Below are 24,247 nucleotides of genomic sequence, written 5' to 3'. Positions count from 1 at the left end.
TTCAAGATGTAGGATATTCTCCCAAACCAGAGCTATAAAATGTATAATATCCATTCTTAGATGAACTGACATTTTTAAAGCTCAATAGACTGCAAACAGCTTAAATCATCACCGTATTTATCCCACAGAGATTTGTGAATCATTTGTTTGAAAAGAGAGAAAAAACTCATTTTTAAGATCGAGTTAGGCTGTGAGATAATAGTCTTTAAATTGTCGGTGTTGTTGCACAGAGAAAAATCACAGATCATTTCCCAGTGAAACCACTGATACCAAATTTGTAGACAGACTCTATCACCAACAGGTATTTTAAGTATACAGTATAAATATAGGTGATCCAACTGCAGAATGGTGTGATATGACACTGATGAAATGTTTTGATTGGACTTGCTTGGAGGTTAAATTATTCGTGTGTTTTCAACTGTCTTGTTCATGCTTTTTTTCTTGCAATGTAAAGCTTCTATCCTGCCTGCGCTTTACTTCTTAAGCTCTTTAAAAACATTTCTCTGCAATCCTTTCCGTAGTGCAGTGAGTTTGCATATGTATAAATTGTCAGTTGTTCCTAATCTCTGTCCATTTGTGTGACGATCCTCTGAGTAGGAGCCTTTTGGAATATAAATGAGTCTCTGTTTCCTAAGAGTTTGGAAATCATCTAGCCCAAATCAACGTCTATGATAAAGATGCTGACACCGATATTGTGGGTGGTTATTATTTATTTATGTTCCCATGACTGGGTAATGGAGTTCTCTCACCTGATATTAATAGAATTATCTTTTTACAGCAACCTTACATATATGAGTACAGATGATGGGGCCTTTTTAAACTTCACTAATCAGTTCCATGAATATTGCTTGAACAGAAATCTAAATCTACTTGTTCTGAAGTTTTTCAGTTCTTTGAGGAAAAAAATATAATTTTTCTTTTCCAAACACCACTGCCATATTTTCCTTAAAATAAAATTAAAAAAAAAAAAAAAAAAAAAAAAGAGAGAGAGAGAAAGAAATCCCCTCTTCTGCTGTGTTTCTATGTTGCAGCCCTTTATGAGTGTATGCACTTGTGGGGGAGCTAATCACTTTCTATGGTTACTCTAGCTGACAGCTGTAATCACAAAAACATTGATGTTTGCATGACATCCTGAGCTACCTGCAGAAAGTGAATTTTAAATGCTAAAGTGAATGTAAGGAAACAAAATCTCATTCTAAGAGTAACACTCGACAATCTGCTAATCAGGCAGTGAAAAGGAAAGCCATATGAGCTCTATACACCAAACCACGATTTACCAGCCTAGCTTAATCCACCCTTACCAGAGGGTTGTAGGACACTGTTTTGCTAATGGTTATTCAACACAAAAGCTGCAAGGTATTAATGCACATTTTGTAAACAGAAAAAGTGGGCAAATCTGTAGAATAAATTATACATCATTTTTTCCCCACTTCTTTTGCCTGCCAGTATAACTATGCCCATACTGTGCTGAAAAAAGGGTTTTCACGTATTTGTGATGTTAACTGTTGAATCTATATTTATGAGTTTCCATGATGTTTCTGTAATAATAAGTTTATTAACGTCTTTTTTACTTAGCATGAGGCACTAAGGCAATCAATGCATGAAACTCACCCACCTGTAACAGTAGCTGGTTCATTAGCAGCGACTGCTGTAAAGAGTGTGGTGAACATTAAGGAATATGCATTTATTTTTAGCAGGTACTTGATATTCTGTGCAAATCCAGCATGGGAAAGGGGAATGGAATTTATAAACTTCTCATTGGCACAGAATCTTTCCCAGAATGGCATCTGTCAAACATTTTATACCTTTTCTTTCTAATCCTGCACCCTAAGGTGCCAGAGAAAAAAAAACATAAATAGCACAAGTCTCAAGGCTTCTGCCTAAGTCTTAAGGCTTAACTCCAGGGAGGAGTTGTTGGTCAAACTAGTTCTCTATTTTGAGTGTTGTCCCCTGAGTGTGGTTCTACCAACAGCTGTGCCCATGTAATATCTTGCCTAGTTCTCATTTACACAGTTAACTCATGAGAATATCATGTCGGGCTCTTTCAAAAGCCTCATACTATCTTCAGACATACCTTGCTCATGTTGAATTATGCTCTGTCCCTAGTCTCTCTTTCACATGAGAACAGGACAGACGTTACTGGCAGAACCTGGATCTTGAACCCCTTTGAGAATCCCCAAATTTGGTGACACCGAGATCCTTTGGTGGGGATTTGGTGGACTTGGCATCGATGTATGGCCAAAGAGGCCAATTTCAGCACTCAAATCAAACCTTATCACTGAGAGGAATACTTGCACACTGACGACATGATCCTGAATACATCGTTTTGACTAGGACAGAATGCGAACATATTTAGTTCTTAAACTTTTTTTAGTACTATTGGAAGTGTCCTTGCTCAACTGAAGAGCTTGCAACAGCAAGTGACAGCTAGGGAAAATGCCATCATTAGGAGTATTTCCATAGTGTCTGTGGTTTTCCGTCAGCAGGCAGACATGCTGAAGCGATGCATACAGTATTTTCAAATTAATATAAAGTATATATGAGTGGCCTTTGTAAGTTTTCTGTGTATTCAGGGAAAGCTCAAACCGAGGATCTGACCTGAATTTGGAATTGAGAGGTCCTTTCAGTTAAGTAAAATCTCATTTTTCATGACAAGGATCCATTTATTAGGTGAACCAAAAACCCCATAAGCAGACAGTTTTAGGATTTCAAAGTGCCTTCATACAGGTTCTAGGAAACAACTTGCAAAACATGCAGGAATTTATACTGAGATGTTTAATAAATCAAAGAGACACTTACAACAATGAACATCACTCAGTTTAGGTGATTAGTTCTTTACAGTCATTAGGATTGGAGACCAGAGTGTGTGGACTAGTCTCTTTTTATAGATGATTGATGGGATGAGAGAGATCAGAAACAATATTGTAGACAACAGATGAACAGAGAATATTAAAAAAGCAATGGGGGGAGGATTGAAGCCCTGCTGAAAGATTAAAGAATAGAAAGAAGTACAAATGAGCAAATCAATTATTGTGTGAAGATTTCTAGGATGTTGTTTAATTCATATTGGCCTGTTCTATATTTAGTTTCCTCACAGTTTCTTTTTTTATTGATGTTTCTTTTAGCTCCCTCTCTGGAATCTGATTCTAAGATGCATCACTGAATGATCCTTTGAGGGGAAATGTTACAAAATGAGACCCAATCTAGCAAACATTTTCTGACATGTGCCGTCTTGCCTTAACTAAGCAAAATTCAATGATGCTGTTTCAGAGTATGAAAATGTCTCAAAGAAGCAAAAAGTATGCAAATGTGGGACGTGGAGCGGGTACATCTGCTTGGGGTGGGAAGGGTAGAGAAGGAAAGGGGTAACTTCAGACATGCTACTTCCTTCCCCAGGAATTTATTTTTGCACTGAATATATGGGGGTGGGGGGTGGGATGCAGGTTCATTGCTGGAAGCGTGGCCCCAAAGACATGCAGAATGAAGGGGGTTTATGTGCAGTGCCTGTCCGTCAGACCCCTTGCTGGATGTGACACCAGGAGTTGGGCAGCTCCCTCATGGGAGCCTTGCAGCTTCAGGGGCCAGGGTAGCCGAGTTCTCCAACTTGTCCTCCTGCCTGAGGCCTCCTCTCCCAAAGCATCCTGTACGTGGTGTGAAAACTGCTTCCCTCATGGGGATCGTTTACTTCACCTTTTTGGGTCTCACTCAATTAGGTGCACAAATGAGAGCACTAGCATAGACAAGGACGATACATAGCAGGTTTCCTCTGGGAGCTGGAGGGGTGAACTGGAGGCGTTGACTCCACTTAACTGTTCCTTGAGCCAGCCCAATGAGCAGGGAATGTTCAGGTCAATGTGTGGGGACCAGCAAGAAGAGGAACCCAGAGAAGAGGGGTTGAGGTGCAGGTGCTGTAGCAGAGCTGTGTGCTGCACGGTGAGGGCTGTGCACAGAAGGTGTTAGGGGAGAGGAGAGAATGTCTGGGAACGGGTGTCGGAGTGGAGAAGCCTTTGTGCTTAAGGGAGGCACCATGGGAAAGGGAAAAGAGGAAATAAATACACATTTAAAAAACTGTGTACTCTAAGCACAGACCACAGACTTTAAAATAATGTAACCATTTTGCTTTGCTGGCTTCAGGATGTCATTACAGAGCAGAGCTCAGGCTGTTCAGGAACCAGTTCCACTTTGGAGCACATCTGAATTAAGTTTAACAATAAATTATTCAGTTTTGCAATGCCTGGATTAGGGATGATTATAACATTGCTGTAATTATTTTTAATGTAAACACTGATACATGCTGCCACCAATAGCAGCACCTCAGCATTGAAAATTTGCAGTGAAAAGTTAGGTGCCTATCTAAACATACTGTATGAAAAATACTGCTTTCCACACAAAATGTCAACTTCTTCACGGAAAGATCTTTTTAACCACATCCAAAAGGATTCACTGATATCCTTCTTGTGAAGCATTTCCTAGGAGCGTGGTGGCTCTTACCTGTTCTCTTCTTTTTGGGAGACTATGATGTATCACAGGAAGATTGCCAACCAGGAGGTCCATGTTACTACTGAAGGTTAGGGAAGGAGGAACGTGACTACTGCTGCCATGAAACATTGCAATGGTAGGCTCATACCAAATTTTCCCAACTTTAAAAATATTCACTTTTTGTTTTAGGATTCTGAAGCAGGAAAACTATGCTGAATTTACAGTGAGCTGATACAGTTGTTGGCTGCTAATGAGGGAAGCCTCTCTGGACAATGTCTGCATTTCCCTCTATGAACTTCAGATGCTGATTTGCAATACCAGGTCTATCCATTCCCAGTCTGGCCCTTCAGAGGCTATGCTGGTGGTCTGGGTGCAGAGACCTTCTGGGCTGCAAGCACCTTGCTCCCACTGCTTTTGCTGGGTCTGGCTCCAGGTACCCCCCATCAGTGTAAATTTAAAGCCTGCAAGATGACCAGTTTGACCACAATCAGAAGAATAGAAAGTGGAGAGTGGAAAAGGGAACAAAGAGATTTGTGAGCAGTTTAGTCAAAAAAGGGCTTATTAAAGAAGACCAGAGGGAAGCAGGCACATAGTGCTGAATGCAGTGAGTAAGGGGCAGGAATGGTGGTTGGGGTTTTCAAAGGAAGGTAAGGGGGAATTCAGTGGGAGTAGGACACAAAATCCCTTGGGATCTGCTCACAATTCCAATGACTAGTTTACAAGCTATTAGCCCCACAGTTATCGATCTGGAGCTCACATTTAGTGTTGCTGCTCAAGAAACAGTTTACTTATCCCAGACAGTCTTATAAAAAGTGTAATCAATTTTACTTGTGGTTGCCACTGCTACATGGAGAAAAGCACAAACAGTGCTGTGCTGCTTCTGTTATAAGTTTCGGAGACTTAAATTTAAAAAATACTTGTTTGACTTCAACTATGTGAAAAAATAACTTGAATACTGGATCGGTATCCATAGAAAAATTGCTTTTCAGAAAGAAAACCTGGGGTCAAAGTATAGATCTGAGATGATGGATCAAAAAGAAAAATTGTAACCTGGGGAAGCTGGGCTTGAAATGAAATCAACGTCTTCATTCTCCACCAGATTGGCCCTGCTCATCATGTTAGGCCAGCCAAGTTATACACAAAGCCAAGATAAACATGACATAAGTACTAGAGCTGTTACACATTTCATCACCTCCACACATGAGAAGCAGGGAGGTAGGACAAGGGCTACAACCGCATGCTGCTTCAGTTGTGCACCTTTTCAGCTGGCCATTCATCTGGCTACCTCTGTCAATGTGTAGTAGTAAACTTTAGTAAATAAATGAAAATTGAAAGTATTTTGTGTATTCTTATTCAGAGCACTGCACAAGGAAAAACAGACACCTAAAGAGAGTAAAGTAGTTGTATAGTTCTTACTCATGTAAGATTTGTTGGCTCTATAAGAACTGCACAGCTGTACTCATAACACTTGTGAATTGTTGCACCTGAAGTTATTTGTTTCTGTTGTTTTAGTCATTTAGGTAATTAATTTAACAGCATACTAAATTATTCTGCCAAAGAATTCCCAGATATTTAATATATATATTACTGTATGACATTCTGTTGGACTCCGCTCCTGGAAACAGATGATATCTCACTGTTCCACTGAACAATGTGTGACTCCTGTTTAAAGTAACAACACTGTGGTGTATGGGAAAAAAAAATCATCAAAAAAAATTACAATAATTTTTTTTAAAGACCTATTTTGGAGGCACATTTTATTTAAATCCAAGTGTTTCCTAGTTTGTGCTTGCATCTAAATGCCTGAAAAATATCATGGGGGTCAGACTTCATTATGACTTTGGTAGTTACCATAATATTCACCATATTCAGCTTGTTTGGGGAATGTAAAAATAAATTAGTAATGAGGGTGATGTCATCTACACTGCAGCATGAGAGGCAAAAAGACAAGGATGCTGACTGTAGTGTCACATAGATGTGTGACAACTCCTGCAGCTGGGCAGTGCAGAAGCATCTCCTGGGGGATCTGGGGGGCTGCAGCTTTACGGGGTTACAGCTTTGCAGCCCTGGGTGGCCAGTGGGGTCTGTGCCCTTTTCAGAGTACAGAAAGGAGATGGAGACTCCCTGGAAGTCCATGCACCTCTCCCTAGCCCCATTTTGTCTCTTCTCAACCCCATGCATCTCATGAGTCTGTGGGCGAAGGACCACCTCAGATTGGGCCATCGAGCACAGCCCACAGCAGCTGGTCTGTGCCACTGTGCTACAAGGGCCACCTTTCAGGAGGGTAGCAGGGGCCCCCACCCTCAGTTGACTTGCCAGCTGCTACCTGACATGGTTTGGGAGTGCCTGGTTCTGACCAGCACAGGGTAAGTCCATGCACCTCTGTGCAAGCTGCTGCCTGGTGCCCTGCTGAGCCTGGCCACCCCTCTGTGCTGCTGCTCCTCACTGCCTGGTGAAGAAAATCCTCATGCATGCAGGGCCAGGCCCTACTGTCAGGCTCTTTCAGGTCCGGCAGCATCACTTGGTCTTTGCTTTTACAGCTTCTTCTTTCCTTCCTATGCTCTTATTGCTGCTGTCAGATTAAAAGCCAAATGGTGCACATTTCAGAAAACCCACCTTTTCCTCCAAAGCAGCAAGATGACATTGCCAGCTCTTGCCAGCTCTCCCCTGACTGCTCCCACCTGTAACTCCCCCATCGGAGCTTACCTTATGGGGCACAGCTTGTACGTGTTCCCCCAAACTGATGTTCCCTGCTCTCCGCTTTGTCTGGAGAAGGACCAGCGTTGCCTGTGAGGAGGGGTTTGGTAATCAGAGCAGAGAGACTATATTACCTCTACCTTTGCAGTGTAAAAATATCTCTGTTTTAGGATGGTTGGACAGAATTTGGCCCTTGGGATTTATAGCCTAAGCAGGTTAAGTGAGAGCTGGGCACGTTAAATGTAGACTTTGAGGTAGGCCATTGCATCTTTCCTAAAATGATGTTACCCTATGGTCAGATTTTGTTTGGTTTTAATACTCTGTAAATTTACTACAGGGGCTTTGATGCGTGGTTTTCAGCTTGAAAGCAAAACTGTTTTCCTTTGTCCATCACTTTACAATTTTAATGTTTTTAGCAGGCAGCTCCAAGACACAAAAATAGGCTCAGAAAGCTGCACGGCTAACAAGAATATCTGGTGCTGTTATAGGAAAGATTTAAAAGAACACCCAAGAGGCCTGAAAGGGACAGAAAACCTTACAGCCAGGGCGTATGCTAGTATCTGACCGGGGACAGGAACAAAGGTCTACCATGGCAGGTTGTTCTTCAGGGACTCAGCGGTGTTTGTGAACCTTCAGAGGAAGAGTCTGGTACCAAACCAGAGCTAGAGAGAGGTTGCTGGTTCTGGTGTGTACCTCTGGAGTGGGATTGCCTCTCTTCCTAACTAGCTCAGCCTTTTCTTGCACTAGCTTTGAGCTTGCTTAAAGCCTTTGAAGAGTTACTTCTGGGTTATAGCGGCAGGGACAAGGGAAGAGCCCTTTTACACGTCCAACAGAATTTTCTGCTGCCTGCACTTATTCTGGTTTTTGTTTGTTTGCTTGTCTTTAAATTTTTACTATGCTTTTGATCTGAGCCCAAGAATTGAAACCATCGCTGGGAATGTGTTGCTAGAGAGAATTATGAAACAAAATGCAACCGCAACACTTTAAATGTTGATTTAAGTGGTGTCTAGACCTCATGCTGGCTTTCTGCACCAAGATGAATTTCACAAAGAGAATACCCCTCCTCCCCTTCCAGATTTTATATTAAAAGTCAATTCCCTATACTCTCACTCAACTCTGGTACTTCTGTATAAAGAGGAATAATAGGGCTTCTGCTTTCTTATTTTCATTTGCTGTTTGAAAAAGGCTTGTATTTAATGGAAGTGTAGGGAACACTAAAAAGGAAGCGCAAACATGTATAGGGCTTTTGAGTTATTAGGTTAATTAGAGAAAGCCACAAAATGGTAGCAGTGGAAAAGACCAAAGTCAAAGCATCAATCTTTGTGTATTCCATGGCATTGCTGTTGAGACTGAAGAAAAATGTCCTGACCCTCAAAGAGACTGGCTTATGCTCTTGTGGGCATGGTGCTGATGGCTGATGCAGGCAAGTATTTCTAGAACTGCTGTTTTTATTACAGTTGCATAGTAGATGTTTGTATTTTTCTTTTACCTTAGGAATTTTCTGTCTTCACTCACAGCTGTGGTGATTTGTTTCTTCTGGTGTTAATAACTAGATCTGGAGTTACTGTATCTGACACTGTAATAATCCACACAAACCAGACACATGTAAGTAGACCCAGCACAGAATATTTGCTCGTATTGGAGGACAGAGAAGACTAATCAGCCAGGAAGGGCTTGAAATGCTTTCCAGGATCAGAATTCAAGTGTTGTGCACAGTAGGAGAAAAATGTCCAAGGGAAATATTTTTTCAGTGGAAATTCCCATTTTAGGGAAGAAAAAGAAAAAAAAAAAAAAAAAAAAGACAAAGTAATGTTTCTGCTGTTTATTTTGGCAAACAAAACTATCCAAGCATTATAAAGTACAATACTTAGTAGTAACTTCAAATAAATCATTGAGACTATAGTCTTTTAGGTTATTCTTTTCCTTCTTTTATACTAGACATCAGAGCCAAGACAGGGCACCTCTTGTGCCTGGAGCTGCCCATTAATATAGAAAAAAATACTGACCCAGAAGAGTTTGTTGTCTAAACAGACAATACACAATGAAAGAAGGTAAGTTACTACCCACACTTTTCAAGTGGAAAGCTAATGAATTCTGAGAGTAAATGATTTATTCAAGGCAGTTATTGCAGAAACTGTGCAGAAACACCCCAGTTCACCACAGTTCTGACCCAGTGCTTAAAACAGTTATTTCCATCTATTTATTCTCAATTTAAAAGGATTTTATAGTTGTTCTCTGGTTTTTACTCCATAATTATCTTTTGAAAACACCTAGACTGTCACAGACAAGTTCTTCATGTCTGATGAGCAAACCATCATGACTAAGATGGGCTTGGAGATGTAGCAGGTGAGACGGTTCCCAAAAAATAACACCTGCACCCAAATCCTGTACCACCTTTGAAGCCTTTTGCTATTCACAGCAACCTACTTTATTCACTCCTGCACCTTGAAAGTGTTGGCCATACCCTGATGAGCAAGGAAAGCAAAATGGTATGTGTGGGCTCACAACGTTTAAGAATCAAAATGTCTCCAAAACTTCTTTTCAGTTTCTTGAAGCTCCCTGCTGACAAGACATTTACACAAATAGGAAAGAAGGATTTTCACCTGTTTAAAATTCAGTCCATCTTGTAAAATCCACAGAAGTTGCAAGCAGGTTTGTCTTTCCATAGGGTCTGCGAGGACCACTTTGCCACAGACAGAGGGACAGAATTAAATGGATCCATAGAACATTCACACCAGTCAAAATTCTCCTGGGAACAAAGAGACCCAGCAACCTTGTCGCTTGCGTCTTATTCTGTAGATTCATGTGACACAAAAACATGAGTGTTGTGGTAGCCCTCTGCATATGGAGAGATTTCACTCAGCAGCTTGAGAAGGTGAATTAAGTGCTAAATGCCACCCAGGATAACAGGGTAAGATGACTATGTGCCATGTAACATTTTTTTACATATCATGAGCTGTGCACAAGGGCATATTTTAACAAAATGCATAGGAAATAGCATCACGCAAATATGATCTACATTTTTTCTTGATCAAAGAGGCTGAGGGAAAAAAATAATTAAAAAGTAAAAGCCTTATGCAATGAGATTTAAAAGAAAACTTTGGAGGCTGACAAGACGCATCTGGCACAACTTCAAAGTCCATCAAAGTACACATAATCAATGTTTGTCAATAGCAGTTTTGCATCCTTTAATTTATCTTTCATGGATATAAAGCATGATGTTATTAGGATCCAGTCCATACTTTAATTCTGTTTGAGATTTGATGAATCAGGGCTCCATTAAAATTCAGTGCAAATCAGCTTACTCAAGGACACATTACATAAAGTCGTGTGTTATCTAACTCATTTTATCTTGCTGTCTTTCTAACTAGCTAAAGAATCTGGAACCTCCTAAACTTGTATGTGTGGTCACCAACATACTAAATCTCAAACATGTTTGCTTGTAGGCACCTGCTTAAATTATGCACGTGTGGCATAATTAGCATACCTAAATTCTTTGTGGGCTTTTTGATGTATGAAATCTCCATTAGAATGTTCAGGCTCCAAAGTGAGGAATCATCAGAAATAAGGTTCCCTGACATCCAAATTTCAGCACTTGTCACAGAGTCTGTAATAAAAAGTTCTCACGTTGTATCTTTTTCACGCGAAAATCCCATTCAGGATGGGAAATGATAAGGCCCTTGTGATTTCAGTTTTCTTCTTCATATTTCAACATGTGGACACTCCATCCATCCATTTTATTTACTAGTACACTATTCACATCCTCCTGAGCAGACAACCATATTCATTTTTTCATTAACCATAGAGAAAACGTATTGCTAGGGAATTCCTTGTGAATTTGGGCTGTGATGTGAAAACACTGTATTTATCACCCTCTTCCTTCTTCCTACTCAGACTCTAAACTATCTGGGAGATATAACATGTTTTTTCACTTGTTTTCATAGCATGTATCCCAAATAAGATCTGATCAATAAAACTTTGTCGACATTTCTGCAATAGAAGATTGTTTATTCTTGCAATAATATTGTGATTTCCTCAGTTGCTACTGTTGTTACAATTGCTTCAGCTTCTGAAGACTGGGGGTTACTCAAGTATTTCCGTTTTTATTACAAAAAAAAGATTTGAGGTTCTCACATTTGTGGACAAATGCTTCAGTGTATCTGAAATTTAGAAAATAATAAAAAGCACACTTTCATGTTTTTTAAAATCTTACATTTTATAACTAGATGTCATTATTTTTTTTCAGGTGTAAAGGAGAAAAGTAAGTCTGATTCATGCCTGTTTTCTATTGACAATAATAGTTGAAAAAGAATTATATTACAAGGAAAATACTTTGTTTCATTGTTAATTTATACTATTCTCATCTTTGATACTTACTGATTTGAAACATTTAGAAGCAGTGAATGCAGTGATTACCTGTACAGGATGTGCTTATTTGATCAGGGCAATTTGTTGAACATTAAACAATATTTGAAGCATGGTTAATTATTTGCACCGAATTAGCTCACTCTCGAATGATTGTGGCTTGTCTGAAAAAACGTAGGCAAGAAGAAATAGCTAATTTCCAGAAAAAACGAGCATAAGGATGGTTAACAGTGCTTTGACCCTTCATGTTCTTCCACTGGTCATTCTCCTAGGGAACATACATTTGTGTGTGAGTATGTTTTTATATTATTTTTCTTGCTACGTGACAACTCTGCTCCTTGCTGGACCCTTCCAGGCCAGCGGGAGAATTTAGCTGAGCAGCCACATTTCAGGACACCGAGGTGCTCAAGCAAGCGCTGCGTAAGAGGGAAGCCCCATGGCTTTTAGGACCAGATATCTACCGTGACAAGGAATGGCCTGTCTGGGTGTGCTCGGTGGCCACCCCGCTCCCAGGGACGTGCGGTGGGAGCCCAGTCGCTCCCCCAGCCCTGGGCATGGCAAAATGCTCCAAATCACTGGTCTGCAGCATGGGCTGTTTGTCGCCGTGCTGAAGGGACTAAATACCAGATTAAACAGGTCAGGGGTAAGCGCTGGCTTAGGAGTTTTGCAAGTTCTTTCATAAAAGATAAAATTTACCCCAGCCGTATGTTTTGGATGGCTGAATTATCATTGCTGCTAACCTGGTAATAAGGTTAATTGCAAAATATTCAACACAGCTAGAGATGGCCCGAGCTCTGCTCCAGCAGAGCTTGATATACTGTCCCAAACCTATTAATCTCTTTAAAGAAGACTGAAAGAATCATTTGTAACCAAAGCAAAGTTAAAAGTTAGTTTTCAAAACATTTCTTTTGTTCCTCCAAACACTGTGATCAAGTAGATTTTCTCATTAAGTAATTTGAGGTTCTTTCAAACTTCTGCTTTCTTAATGACAGTACCTATGCATGCAAGTTCGTATTTACTGAAATGCATTGCAAAATTTCAGATGTTGACATGTTTAAATTGAATCAGTTGGGAAAAAATATATAGTGAGAGGTTTTAATGGGTTATAGATCTTTTTGAAGAGCTAGGTAAATTTGTGACTGGTGATTTTTACAACGCAATAAGGTATTTATTAATTAGTGTATAATCAGAGCTATCTATTTGCTGACAGCAGTGGATATGGCACACTTGATCCACTGGTACATACAGCAGTTTACTGAGGGGATCAGTTCTAGGGTAGTTCAATGCCAGTTTTACAGACACTGTGGGAACCCAATCTAATATAAATAAGCTCATAATGAATTGCTTGTGTTAATTCACACTCAGTGAGGAAGGTGTAGGTGCAGTCTTACACAACATGAAGTCTTGCACAGATTTTTCCTAACTAGTCCTAAGTGTTAGATTGATTCATTATCTTTGACAATCCTAATCTTTCTCTAAATATTGTTGTGGAAAATGTAGCACATATCTGCCCCCACCCCTGAAAATTCATTAACACTGCTAAAATGCAAAAGCAATTCTGCTGTCACTGAAAAGCAGCACGACAGAATATTCAGCAGTCTAGTTTTTAATAAAACATGTTTTTTCTTCATAATTAATATAACAAGGTTTTCTGGTTTAGCACTTGGCATGGATCCCAGGGAAAAAAGAGGGGAACGAGTTGCCATGACGTGACCATTGCATGACAAACATGTTATGAGAGGACATTTTTGCCTTAATGATTTGTTCCAAAGAAAAAGTTCAACTGAAATAGTTTTAATTTAAAAATAATAGACTGCTGAAACCATGGAAAACACCCTTAAATTCCTATTTCCATCCTTTACCAGAACTATCTATCTTCATTATTCTCATTTTTACTCAAATCTGGTTTTAGGAGTTTTTATAAGTAACACCCTGATTAACAAATGTTAGTGGTAAAATATAGCAAAAGCCAAACACAGATTTAGGCAGTAGCTTGTAACGAGTCAGTCAAAATAGAACAGGAAAGCACTTGGACATTCATGGATCTGGCAGGTTTGGAGCAGGACCCTAAGGCAAAAATTTCCATTCGGTTCTTTTATATAACCTGAAAAGAAACTGATTTCACCTGCATGAATCCAAACTATTTCCATTAAAGGCAAAAAGCTGCATGATGGGTGCAAATAAGGACAAAATTTGATCCTTTATTTTTGCATATGTGATGCAACTGCACCAAAGATTGTCTCCAGACATAACAGGTGTTCTAAGGTTGGGTTTGGTTTTTTTTTTTAACTTTCAGTGACACTTCTGCTCAGCAAGATATTGTAGTACAAATGTGCCTGCCATAAGGTATTGTATTGTTAAGTATTACTTACTTAGCCAAAGAGAAATCGAAAGAGCTCTGCTGTAGCAGGTTGTGCAATTCAGCTGCGTATTCTCCCTTACGCAGACTTTTATTGAAGCAACGTTTCTGAAATACACATAGATTTAAATGGTATACTTAAAAGTTGTGCTGAGTTGGGCTAGAGAAATCTGTAACAGGACAAGGCCGACTTGAGTCCCACCCGAGTTGGGTGATGGAGCTGCTCATACCCCAGGCTGCAGCTCCCATTTAACCATGCTCTGAAGTGCTTCAGCACTTGCTCTCAGGAAGAAGGTAAAAAAAAAAAAACAAAAAACAAAAACAAAAACAAACCAAACCAAACCAAAAAAACAAACAAACAAACAAACAAACAAACAAAAAGAAAGTGATTTTTAAATCAGCAGATGTTTAGCTCAGGCTTTTTCCTTGTATCAGATTTCCCTGCAAACTCAACACCCCTGGCAGCAGACAGGAAGACATGCAGGGGGCAGAGCAGCAGAGGTGGCTCTTCACTGCATATTTCAGAACTTCAAAAAACTGATGTCCCCTTAGTTGTGATGGAGAGCGTTTTGAAGTCACTTGTCATTCCCAGTCCAATATATCCAAGTGCACTTAGTAGCAGAAAGGGAAGGATTAAAGTATCACATTAAGATCAAACAATTGCAAAGAAAATTTATCATCAGTGCCTATCTGCTAGCTGACCCACAGCAGATAGGGAACTGTCACCAGCAGCACAGGTCTTTCCTTGACTCAGGTGCTTGGAAACCAACATTTTAGGGCATTCTGAAGTCAACTCTGTCTGACATCTTTTTCTACCCACCAACAGACCTATTCCCATAGTGAACTCCCAGTTCTGCTCCCCTCACCCTCTCTCCAGTGCTGCACCACTCACACAAGGGCTTTATGCGTCACTGTGTCACAAACTGATCACTGCAAAGAGAAGTGAATGCTGTCAAGCCCATCTTGATTTGTGGCCCACCAGGTGCAATGCCCTTCTGCAGCACTCACCTAAATTTGCCTGATGCAGCAGGAAAGCAACAAAGCCTTGGGAGTGCCCCCAGCTAATTGTGCACCGTGCTCTCCGAGAGGGAAGCGTTCCTCGCTGACCCCCGAAGGCAATCAGCTTATGCCCTGAAGCGTGTAGGTTGATATCCCGTGCAACTAAAGGGACTTAATGACTTTGCATAAGCTTTAAGTCTGGCAGTATAACCTGCATTCCGGGTACTGGCTGCAAAAGTGTTTGATAGCACAGCGCACTTGTGTTAGCGTGACAAGGCTGGCTCCTGCAGCAACCCGTGAAACCGATTTTGTAGCTTCCCCTTGCTGTGGCATCCAAGGCTGACCCTGCTTTCCACTCAGGAGCACAAGCACACCTCATCCACCAGTGAGCAACTTTAAAAACAGCCAGCTGCTACCAGGCTATCTCTCAGGGTGCAAAGATTAACTTGGAAACTTTGATCTCTTAGAAAACAGGAACAGGTAGCTCATATGCAGAGAACCAAACTGGTTTCAGAAGCACCTCTGAGGGGTCTTGCTTTTTCCCTGGATCCCTGTGGTTTTGTATCAGGTGCTACCATGAGAAAAGTCCACAATGAAATAATCAGCAAAATAAAGACTTTAAATGTAAACTTCTCTGGGTATCCTGGGACTGCCATTGGGGAACATATCATTTACTCTGAGGCACACGTTGCAGTTCAGTGTGGAAGCAGGAGATGTCTTGCTAGCAGAGAGGTGAAGAACTCAGAGGTTTTGGTGGAATCCTTTCAGAGAATGGTTTCCCAGGCTAAAAATACAACGTGTTGCATGTGTGCTCCAGATGATAATGTGCCCTGCTTTCATTATACTGCAACCATGGCCTTGGCTGAGAAATACAATGTCATTGCTGGAAAAGCCACTTTCCCTTGAAGTTCAAAGACTGTCACTACCCAAGATGGTTGCAGGCAAAAATCTGGCCGATTGTAAGAGCATCAGAGCTGTCGATTCCCTCCTCCTTTGGCGAGAAGCCCAGACAAAGGTTCCCACTGAGAGCTGTCAGCGGGATCAAGGGGTTCACTACGAAAAGGCAGTAGTTGTGTCTGCCCTCATGGCTCCTTCATGCCTTATGTCAGTTGTGGATGGAAGTTGATCAAATACCCATCCTTGTTCTCCAGTTCAATCCCCATCCCACCTCCTTCTCAGCTGCAAAGCTGTGACTGCACAGAAGAACAAATGGGGTAATACTTGTTTTTCTGATGTGGAGGCCGCTTCGCAGCAAGTTGCAGGACAATTCGCATGACTTAGTGCAATTAAGTAAATAGGCAAATTCTTACCAATGCTGTTTAATGTTTGAACTCCTATAGTGCCTTGTTGCAAAGTGTGTGTATGTGTAGAAGTAGTTTTCATCCCTCTTGCTAATCTGTCATGCCATCTTGAGTAGCTACACTGTTTTCTCTGGAATTGCTTCATGTTTTGCACACATGTAAATTCACTGCCTAACCCTGGGTTGTCGCCTTTGTGCTGCCTGTTTCTCCACCTGCTTTTGTGGTTTAATTATTCATTTTGATTGTAATAAGGGGTAGCAAATGTATCCAAGTCACAATCAACAGTTCAACTGCAGAATGCCCTTGGCAGCTGTAAATAAATTCGCTTGAATTTGAGGTCAAATCTTCCTGGCTTTATTCAGAAAGAATCACCAGAGATTAACTGGACATTTTTGTCTGAGAAAGAGCCGTAGGATTCTGTCCTGAGACCAAGAAAACTCATGGTTCTGGCATTACTGTTTGAAATCTATTACATTTCATTAATCTCTCTTTCTTGAGGAGTTGAAATGGAAAAATGGAGAGTATCATGTATCAGCAGTGTTTAACCTTGGTACAAAGCCTAATTAGCAAAGTTTTGACGGTTCTTTGGAGGAATGAAGTTTTGGTGAAGTGCTAATCATTACGATGATGACAACAAAGGTCAGGTTAAATTAGGATATTTTTCCATTTTCCATTTTAGCCATTTTTCCATTTTTTCTAGGAGCCCTATAAAGGTAATTGGCTCCACACTCAGCAATGCACTGGTACCGGTATAAAATGTCTCTCCCACATTTTTTTTTTCGGGGTTTCTTTTTTATTAGCCTAAAGTAATAAAATTTAAAATTACTCTCCACAAATTCTTCCAGCTTTGTCCCCCGTCTCTGCGGACCTGATACGAACAGGATCCAGCGATTTTATTCCTTCATGAGAGAGCACACAAAGTGTCGGTGTCGAGCTGCAGCAACTATTTGGTGAAACCAGCCTCGCAGCCTAATTTCTTCTCCCTCCCTCTTCCCCCCTCCCGCCCCCCCATCTCCCTCCTCCTTTTGTTTGAATCCTGCTCCTGGTTGGGCTCAGTATTGCACCTCGTCGGAAGGACAAGATCCTCCTCTGCTGGCCATGAGCAAATACGGCACGACAGGCGGGAGGCCCTGCCTTCACTGCCCCTGCCTGCACCCCTTCCTACAACTGCAGCCCCCCACAACTGCAGCCCCCTCCTGGACCTCCCGCCCTGCAGCTCCCAACCTGTTCCCCCCCCCCCCCCAACAGCCTCCTCCTGCATCCCGCATCCCCCCAGGGCACAGAGGAAAGGGTGAGTTTAAGCGGGCAGGAGGGAAGGAGGTTCTCCCTCCATGGAAAGATTCATGCAGAGAGCCAAAAGGCTAAAATTTGGCCCTGTGTTGGCTAGCGGAAAGGTGAAAAAGCTTCAAAACCGGTCTGGTGTGGTGAGTGGTCCAGTGGACCTCAGAAGGGAGGAGGAAAACCTCCACACCCAGAGGTCAGCTCTGCCTGGGGTTTGGGGTTTTGTCCCCGGTGGCTCTGGTGCTGCAGCCTGTGACAGGCTCATGAGAGGGAAAAGCTCCAGGACAAAACAGGACCCCGGAGCCTTACAGTAAAGATTGGGTTTAACTCTTGGGTTCTCTGTGCGCGGTGCTCCAGAAGCTTTTGTTCCCAGTAACATTTGTACTGTGGCAGCAGAGGCTTTAGTCCAAAATTAGGGATCAAAATTTGGGACTTGGCTACTATAAGAGTAAAAGCCACTGCCTGCTCTGAATGATGTTACTGGAAACCTGCACATGTCTATGGGCACCAGTTTATTGCTTGAGGGAGTTTAGGGTATCTGCCCTTTTTCAGTCAGTTCTGCCTATGGAGGAGTGCTTGGAAGGGAGGGGCAGGTGGGTAACCTGGAAAAAAAAGTAGTGTAGCAAAGTCCTAAATCTCTCATCTTTCTTCTTTAATCGGTGTGTGAGCCATCCCCTTGGGCACTGTGAGACTATCATCCCTGCTCTACACCTGGGGGAAACGGAGGCACAGAAGAACATGATGCAGTCACGTCATGCACCTCGCTCAGCCGGGGCTGAAACCCTCTGGCATTCCTGTGTGGTGCCAAGGGCTGCCCTGAGTGCGGGGGCAACCTCGCCGAAGTCAAACCCTTCAGCCCCCAAGCCCTTTCCAACCTCACCAGGCAAAGAGCACAACAAGGCACCACGGAAGAGCTGGGGAGGGACACAAAATGTTTCTTGCTTTACACTGCTCCTGTTGCTGCTTCCCCGTTCTTTGTTTCATGTGTTCCTTCAAAAGAAAGGAATATACTTTCAGGGTTTGTTTGGGTCTCTGTTTATGGATGAATGCTACCACTAATTGTAAATGGAGCAATTAGACCTTTTCTTTATACAGTCTCCACTGGGTCTGGCAGAGGATCTGACAAACCCTGTACCTGCCCTCAAGAAACATACACACTAAGGGCAGAGCTTTTACAGCCTTCTCATTTACCATCATCTCTGCACTCATTCAGGAAGGGCAATTGTGTGTGTGTGTGTCCTTCCAGCTGCAAAGGATTTAGTTTTGTATGTGTGTGGCTCACTTAAGTGCACCTGGAAAGAGGCTCCTCTGAGTGGTTCAGGGGACATCTCTCTTATTAAAGTCAGTGGGAAGGGGAGAGCTGGAGTGTCTGTTCTCCCTGGCTCAAACACAAGAGGGACGCAAACGTGCCTGAAGCAAAAACTCATTTATATATTCAAGATATTATTCGCAAATGTGAATTCTGAGCATTTTTTGTCATGTTTCTTATTCATTGCTTCTGATTCATTTGTTCTTAGTCACAACCAGTGTTAGCTGAGAATGTCTTTCTTCTATATAATGCATAACATTCTGTATATAATGCATAACTAAACAGGGCGTATATTTACATATACTTTTATCTGTAGCAATGCATAGGTACACATAATAACACTCTGTGAGTGTGTGTATGTATGTATGCTGTCTTTAATACATGTGTTAAATTGTTTGGAAATATGTTTTCTTCTGAGAAATCATGTGAGGGATCAAGAATAGCAGCTCCTGATCTCCTTCTTTACACCTGCTGTTAGCACACATATTCCCATCACAGGCAGGTAATCCTGTCCGCTGCTGGGATCTAGAGCAAGAAAAGCAAGCTGAAGTTGTTACATGGGGGATGTGTTCTGGTGTGGAGTCAGTGTGTCTCCTTTCAGACAAACCTCAATCACACTCTTCAAAGGCTGAGAGCTGTTTTCCTTCTTCTGTTCCCTTTTGTCACTTGCCCTTGATCATGAGCCAAACAGGAAAGGCTGGAGCCCCACGTCGGAGATCGGACACATGGCATTTCCTCACGGGAAGTGCCAGGAGTGTTCTCCTCTATCCAAAGATTGCTGACAGCCTTCCAGCTTGGAGGTCCAGATCCCACTGGCTGCACCAAGCGTAGGCTCCCGAGCTGTGCCGCGCCGCCCGACCTCCGCTCTGCCCAGCCCGAGCACTTCCCAGCCTCCAGCTTTGGCAGCCGGCTGGAGCATGGCCTCTGTCGGTATCTCAGAGAATTTAGACAAATAGACAATGCATGGTCACTTAATAAGCAAAGAGGCAATGTAACTCGTTCAGGACAGCTTCTTCCCAAAGCACACCAGCCCAGCAGCTTGGACTGGATGCTCAGAAAAGCCAGAGCTCCCATGCGGGTTGTTGGGAGCAGTGGGCATTTTAAGACAGTTTGTTAATCTTTTGAAAGACCTCTTAAAATCCAGATCAGTTGGCTCCAAGGTGAATAATGAGCTTATCTTGTTGTCCAGCACTGGGGGCAAACAGGAACTTTGTGCCATAAACTGAGCTCCGTGACGGCTTTTGTTTTTCCAGAAACTGACTCTCTGCCCCTTTTTATCTCATGCAGGCTTCCCATTTCTTATCCCTGGCCAAGCTGCTGAATGGTAAGTAGTTTTGATTTCTTCATTTTAACTTCTGCATGCAAAACTGAGAGGCTGGCGACCTGGTCCATCAAAAGCCTTCGCTAATGCCCAGCACTGAATTTTATTAATTTCATGCACAGCTTTGCTGAGCTGAAAATAAAGCCTGTGATCAAGTAGAAAGTCTGTCTGACTTTGGGCAAGTAACATGGTGAATACTTTCAGACCCCCACTTGTGCTCTATGGTGGTGCAGGAGACATGGGGTCCCAGTCAGGAGTGTGTCTGGCACACTGGAGCCCAAAACAGAGGTACAACAGAAGTACCAGTATGCAGCTGATCATGGGGTACTCCTAGACTGCACCTACAATTCAATTCACAGATCTGTTCTAATCCAGGACTTTTCTGCCACTGTGTGGCTTCACGTGCTCCACACAGCTTTGGGGATCCATGGGTGACACAGTAGGTCATGGGCTGGAGCAGAGGTCATTGGTGCTGGGCTACAAACCTCACAGAAGGATAAGCAAAAACTGAAAGCTGAGTAAATGAAGGCTACCTTTCCCTTGCAGCATACAACTAACTGTAGAACCTATTTCCACATGATTTTGTCCAAAGTGCAAGAAGGTTCAAAAAGTGTTTACACTCTCATGCAAATAAAAAATCATTAAAAGCTTTATAGCATTAAGATGTTGATAAGGGGAAAGCTGTGATGAATGTGTAGTTTGTATGAGGATTTGTCTATCCTTTCGCAGCCTACTTGGTTCACTTAGAAGCCTATGGTTTTATTAATAAGTTTAGTATTTTTGTGGGTAAGCCCTGCTCCTCATTTTCTTGATTTCAGCAGCTCCTAGATCTGAGTTTTTAATTCATAGTTAATAAAGCATTACATTAGTTTTGCTCATTTTTCTGCAAAAAATGATGTGGCTTTTAGCATCCACTGCATTCATCTGCATTCCTGTTCATTTCAGTAGCATTTTGGCTTCCAGGACAAACCTGCAAATCCAGCAGCCCTGTAGCTCATACAGCACTCCTCCTTTCCCCAAATCAATGTTGCTCTTCTAACATGATATGTGCAGAAAACAAATTTTCAAATCATTTGTGCATCGGAGCTCAGTATTTGGCTTCTACACGTACGTGGCCACAGAGTCGTGCACTTGGCTTCAGGCTCTATGCACAAGCCTTCTGAAAACTAGTCAATTTGCCTTTTGATGGCAGAGTATGCTTTTCATAATTTCTTAATTCATTCCCTGCCTTATGCTTTATGGTCCTCACCTCTGTCCCTCCACTGTCCCTGCACCCTCCCACTCCCCATTCTCCTGCGAGTCCCCACTCCTTTAGCCATCATCGTCCACCTTTGCCCAGTGCCTGTCCTTCCAAGGAAAAGGTGCTGCAAAACTGCTTTTAAGTAACAGCCACAAAACTATTTGAAAGACTTGCTGGCTTTGTTGTTAGCTGGTCTTACTTATTTTGCAATTTCTTTCTGAAGCCACAGATACTCCCAGCCACAGCCCGTGTGGAAGGGAGGAAATACCATGAGGTCTCATCTCTGCAGAGGTAAATGGAGGACATCTCATTATTTAAAATACAGTCAGGATTTCAGCCTCGTAAAAATAACACTACATTATTCTCAGAGCTGGAGACAAAAAGTATTTAGAAAGGTGGTAGGAAAACTCATCCTGCTTAAATTAGGCCAGATTTCAGTCAATCCCCAGAGGTTCAGAGAACTTGAATAAATGCTGGGTACTTTCTGGTGCTCTTGATGTGTGTTGGCAATAGGCTTTAACTTTGCACATCACTCATCTTGACAACCGCAGTCGAACAAAGTTACCTCGCAATTCAGGTCACTCGATGGCATCCTAATGCATCACTTTCCCATTCGGAACATTAGTCATGACTTGATCCAGCAAAGGTTTTGAAAACAGTGTGACTGCCAGCGTTGGGATATCTGTTCTCTCTGTAACAGAGAGCCCATGTAAGCTAATGAACAAGGGGATATTGATCAGAAATCCATCGCTTGATTGACAGCTCTTGGCAATGTGAAAAACTGCAGATGAAAGCTTGAGCAGTTTAAAAGATCACCCAGACCTCAAAGCTGATTTGAAGCTTTAAAAGTCAATCTCTGCCTATCAATTATGGGGGGATTTTTTTGTACTACACAGAGGAAAGTTATTCTTTGAAAATTTGCATGCAGGATGTCTAATTTAATTTCATGTAATAGTCACATTTCAGTGACAAATGTCAGATCACTGCTTTTTTTAAGCATGTTAAGTTTTTCCAGCACTTAGAAAGAATGAACACTCTGATTTAGTAATATGTTTAAATCAACTAGTGTATCAGAATTTGTGTGTTAATTATGTGCTCAGATAAAAAAAATGTTGTTTTTGCTTTACTAAACCCATGGCTTGTTATGAATAATTAAAAAAATTGAATGGGAGCACTTCTTAAGTAAGAGATGTGGAAGCCAAATAGTTTTTAGTGTCAAAGCAATGATAAATAAGAAGACATCTTTTAGCTTGATGTCATGTACCCAAGTCAGGGGTTTCTGTTCTTTGCTCTTCACGGCTTCATGAAGCTGGGAAAGACATGGAGTACCTGGGAGATGGGAAGCATCACTTGCATGACCCAAGAAGTTATTTCTATTTCACAGTTTCATAAAGAGGGATCGCGATGGAGAAAGCAGGGACACTGGTGATTTCTCAGATGAGCTGCACTCTCACGTCACCTTGGCTGGTCTCCCTGCCAGGCAACTCAGCTCCCCAACTCCCACTTTTCACACAGGGGGCCAGGACACCCGAAAGGGTTTGCTGATGTTTACTGAGACCTTTCCACATGTACTCTTAACTCCGCAGCTTGGTCATGAAGTTTCACTCAATGGTAATTGCCACCCCATGAGGGGGTTGCTTGGTGCAGCCCACTCAACCTCAGCCCTGGCCACCCAAAAGTGACCTCCTCAAGGGCTGCTGGGTGCCAACCTGGCCTCAGATGTGCATTAGCCTGTCCCAAAACTGCTTGGGGGTCACCTACCCCGTCAGTGCAAACAGGGTTTTGTGCTCTACCTCTCAGATCCACCAGAAGCAGGCATCCTGCAAAACGTGAATTTCATCGTGATCAACTCGGGTTTTACCACAGCAATGCACTTAAAATAGTCCATAATGGGTCAACAAGTAATTTTATAAGTGTTGTTAATAAATGTTTAATCCATTGATAAGGAATTACATCAATGTAATGAAATGAAGTGATGGTATTGTCATTTCTTGACACCATATTTACACTGAGCAGTTGGTTTAAAAATCGTGGTAGAAGCTTTTACAGCATCTTAGTTATTTTTGTTCATTCAGAGCACATATTTTTCCTCTGTCAACTCAAGAGATTCCTTGCCAACCTCTGTAAAGCACACTGGGCATGTTTTCAGTCTGGTTTTGGCAGCCGCAACTACCCTGTTCATCCTTCATAACTTTTAACAGGTATATCTTTTCTATACAAAGGGATGCCCCATCCCTCAGAATACTTCTTTAAAGCATCTGTGGAATAAAAGCCAACATTACCCACTAAGATTTGGAAAATAAACAGGGGAAACAAAATCAGACTCCTTCAGACAATTCCCTCAAATTCAAGCCCACTTGCAAAATCTCCCTTCTGACAAAGTAAGCTTGCAGGCTGCATTTCAGGCAAAACCCTCTTTTTGTTTTTCTTTCCTAACTACATGACATTAAATTTAATTTTGTTCACTATAGACAATGTCCTTATCTTCCAGCGAGATCCTTCTGTTCCTCAGCAAGGCACACACTTCTGCAACACTTGCACACTGTCGAGACTCAGCTCCTGTGGAAATAATGAGCTGAGGAAAAGGAGTCTTGACTTGACATAGCAATAAATGAGGTGAAACTTTCCTCTTTTTTTTTTTTTTTTTTTTTGGTGAGAAACGAGAGTTGGCATGTAGGAAAAAAAAAGAAGAAAAAAAAAGACAGTTCTATTTTAATATGAAATATAAAACACCCATTGTACAAAAGTGGAATTTCTTTTTTTTTTTTTTTCAGAAGCAAAGGAAGAATAAAGATGAAGGCTGCAAGTGAATGAATGAGGAGAGAAAACTAAGATAATGCAGTTGATAATCAGTTCAAGGCAGAGCATTATCCATGGGGCCATCGGTCCGGCCCTA

The 24,247-nt window shown here is 41.8% G+C and overlaps 1 protein-coding gene across 1 annotated transcript in view; it reads left to right on the top strand.

Annotated features, from left to right (window-relative positions):
- Window positions 1-2,081: 2,081 nt before the first annotated feature.
- The window catches only part of HABP2 (hyaluronan binding protein 2), a 31,363-nt gene continuing 9,197 nt past the window's right edge, over window positions 2,082-24,247 (top strand). The window contains 1 exon segment of the mRNA XM_032988771.2: window positions 2,082-2,232. Coding sequence (XP_032844662.2) covers window positions 2,082-2,232 — 151 coding nt within the window.

This window comes from Tyto alba, unplaced genomic scaffold, assembly GCF_018691265.1.
Source record: "Tyto alba isolate M040663 unplaced genomic scaffold, T.alba_DEE_v4.0 Super-Scaffold_1, whole genome shotgun sequence".
NCBI lineage: Eukaryota > Metazoa > Chordata > Aves > Strigiformes > Tytonidae > Tyto > Tyto alba.
Note: the sequence above shows the minus strand (reverse complement) of the source record. Positions and strands in the feature narration are given on the sequence as shown.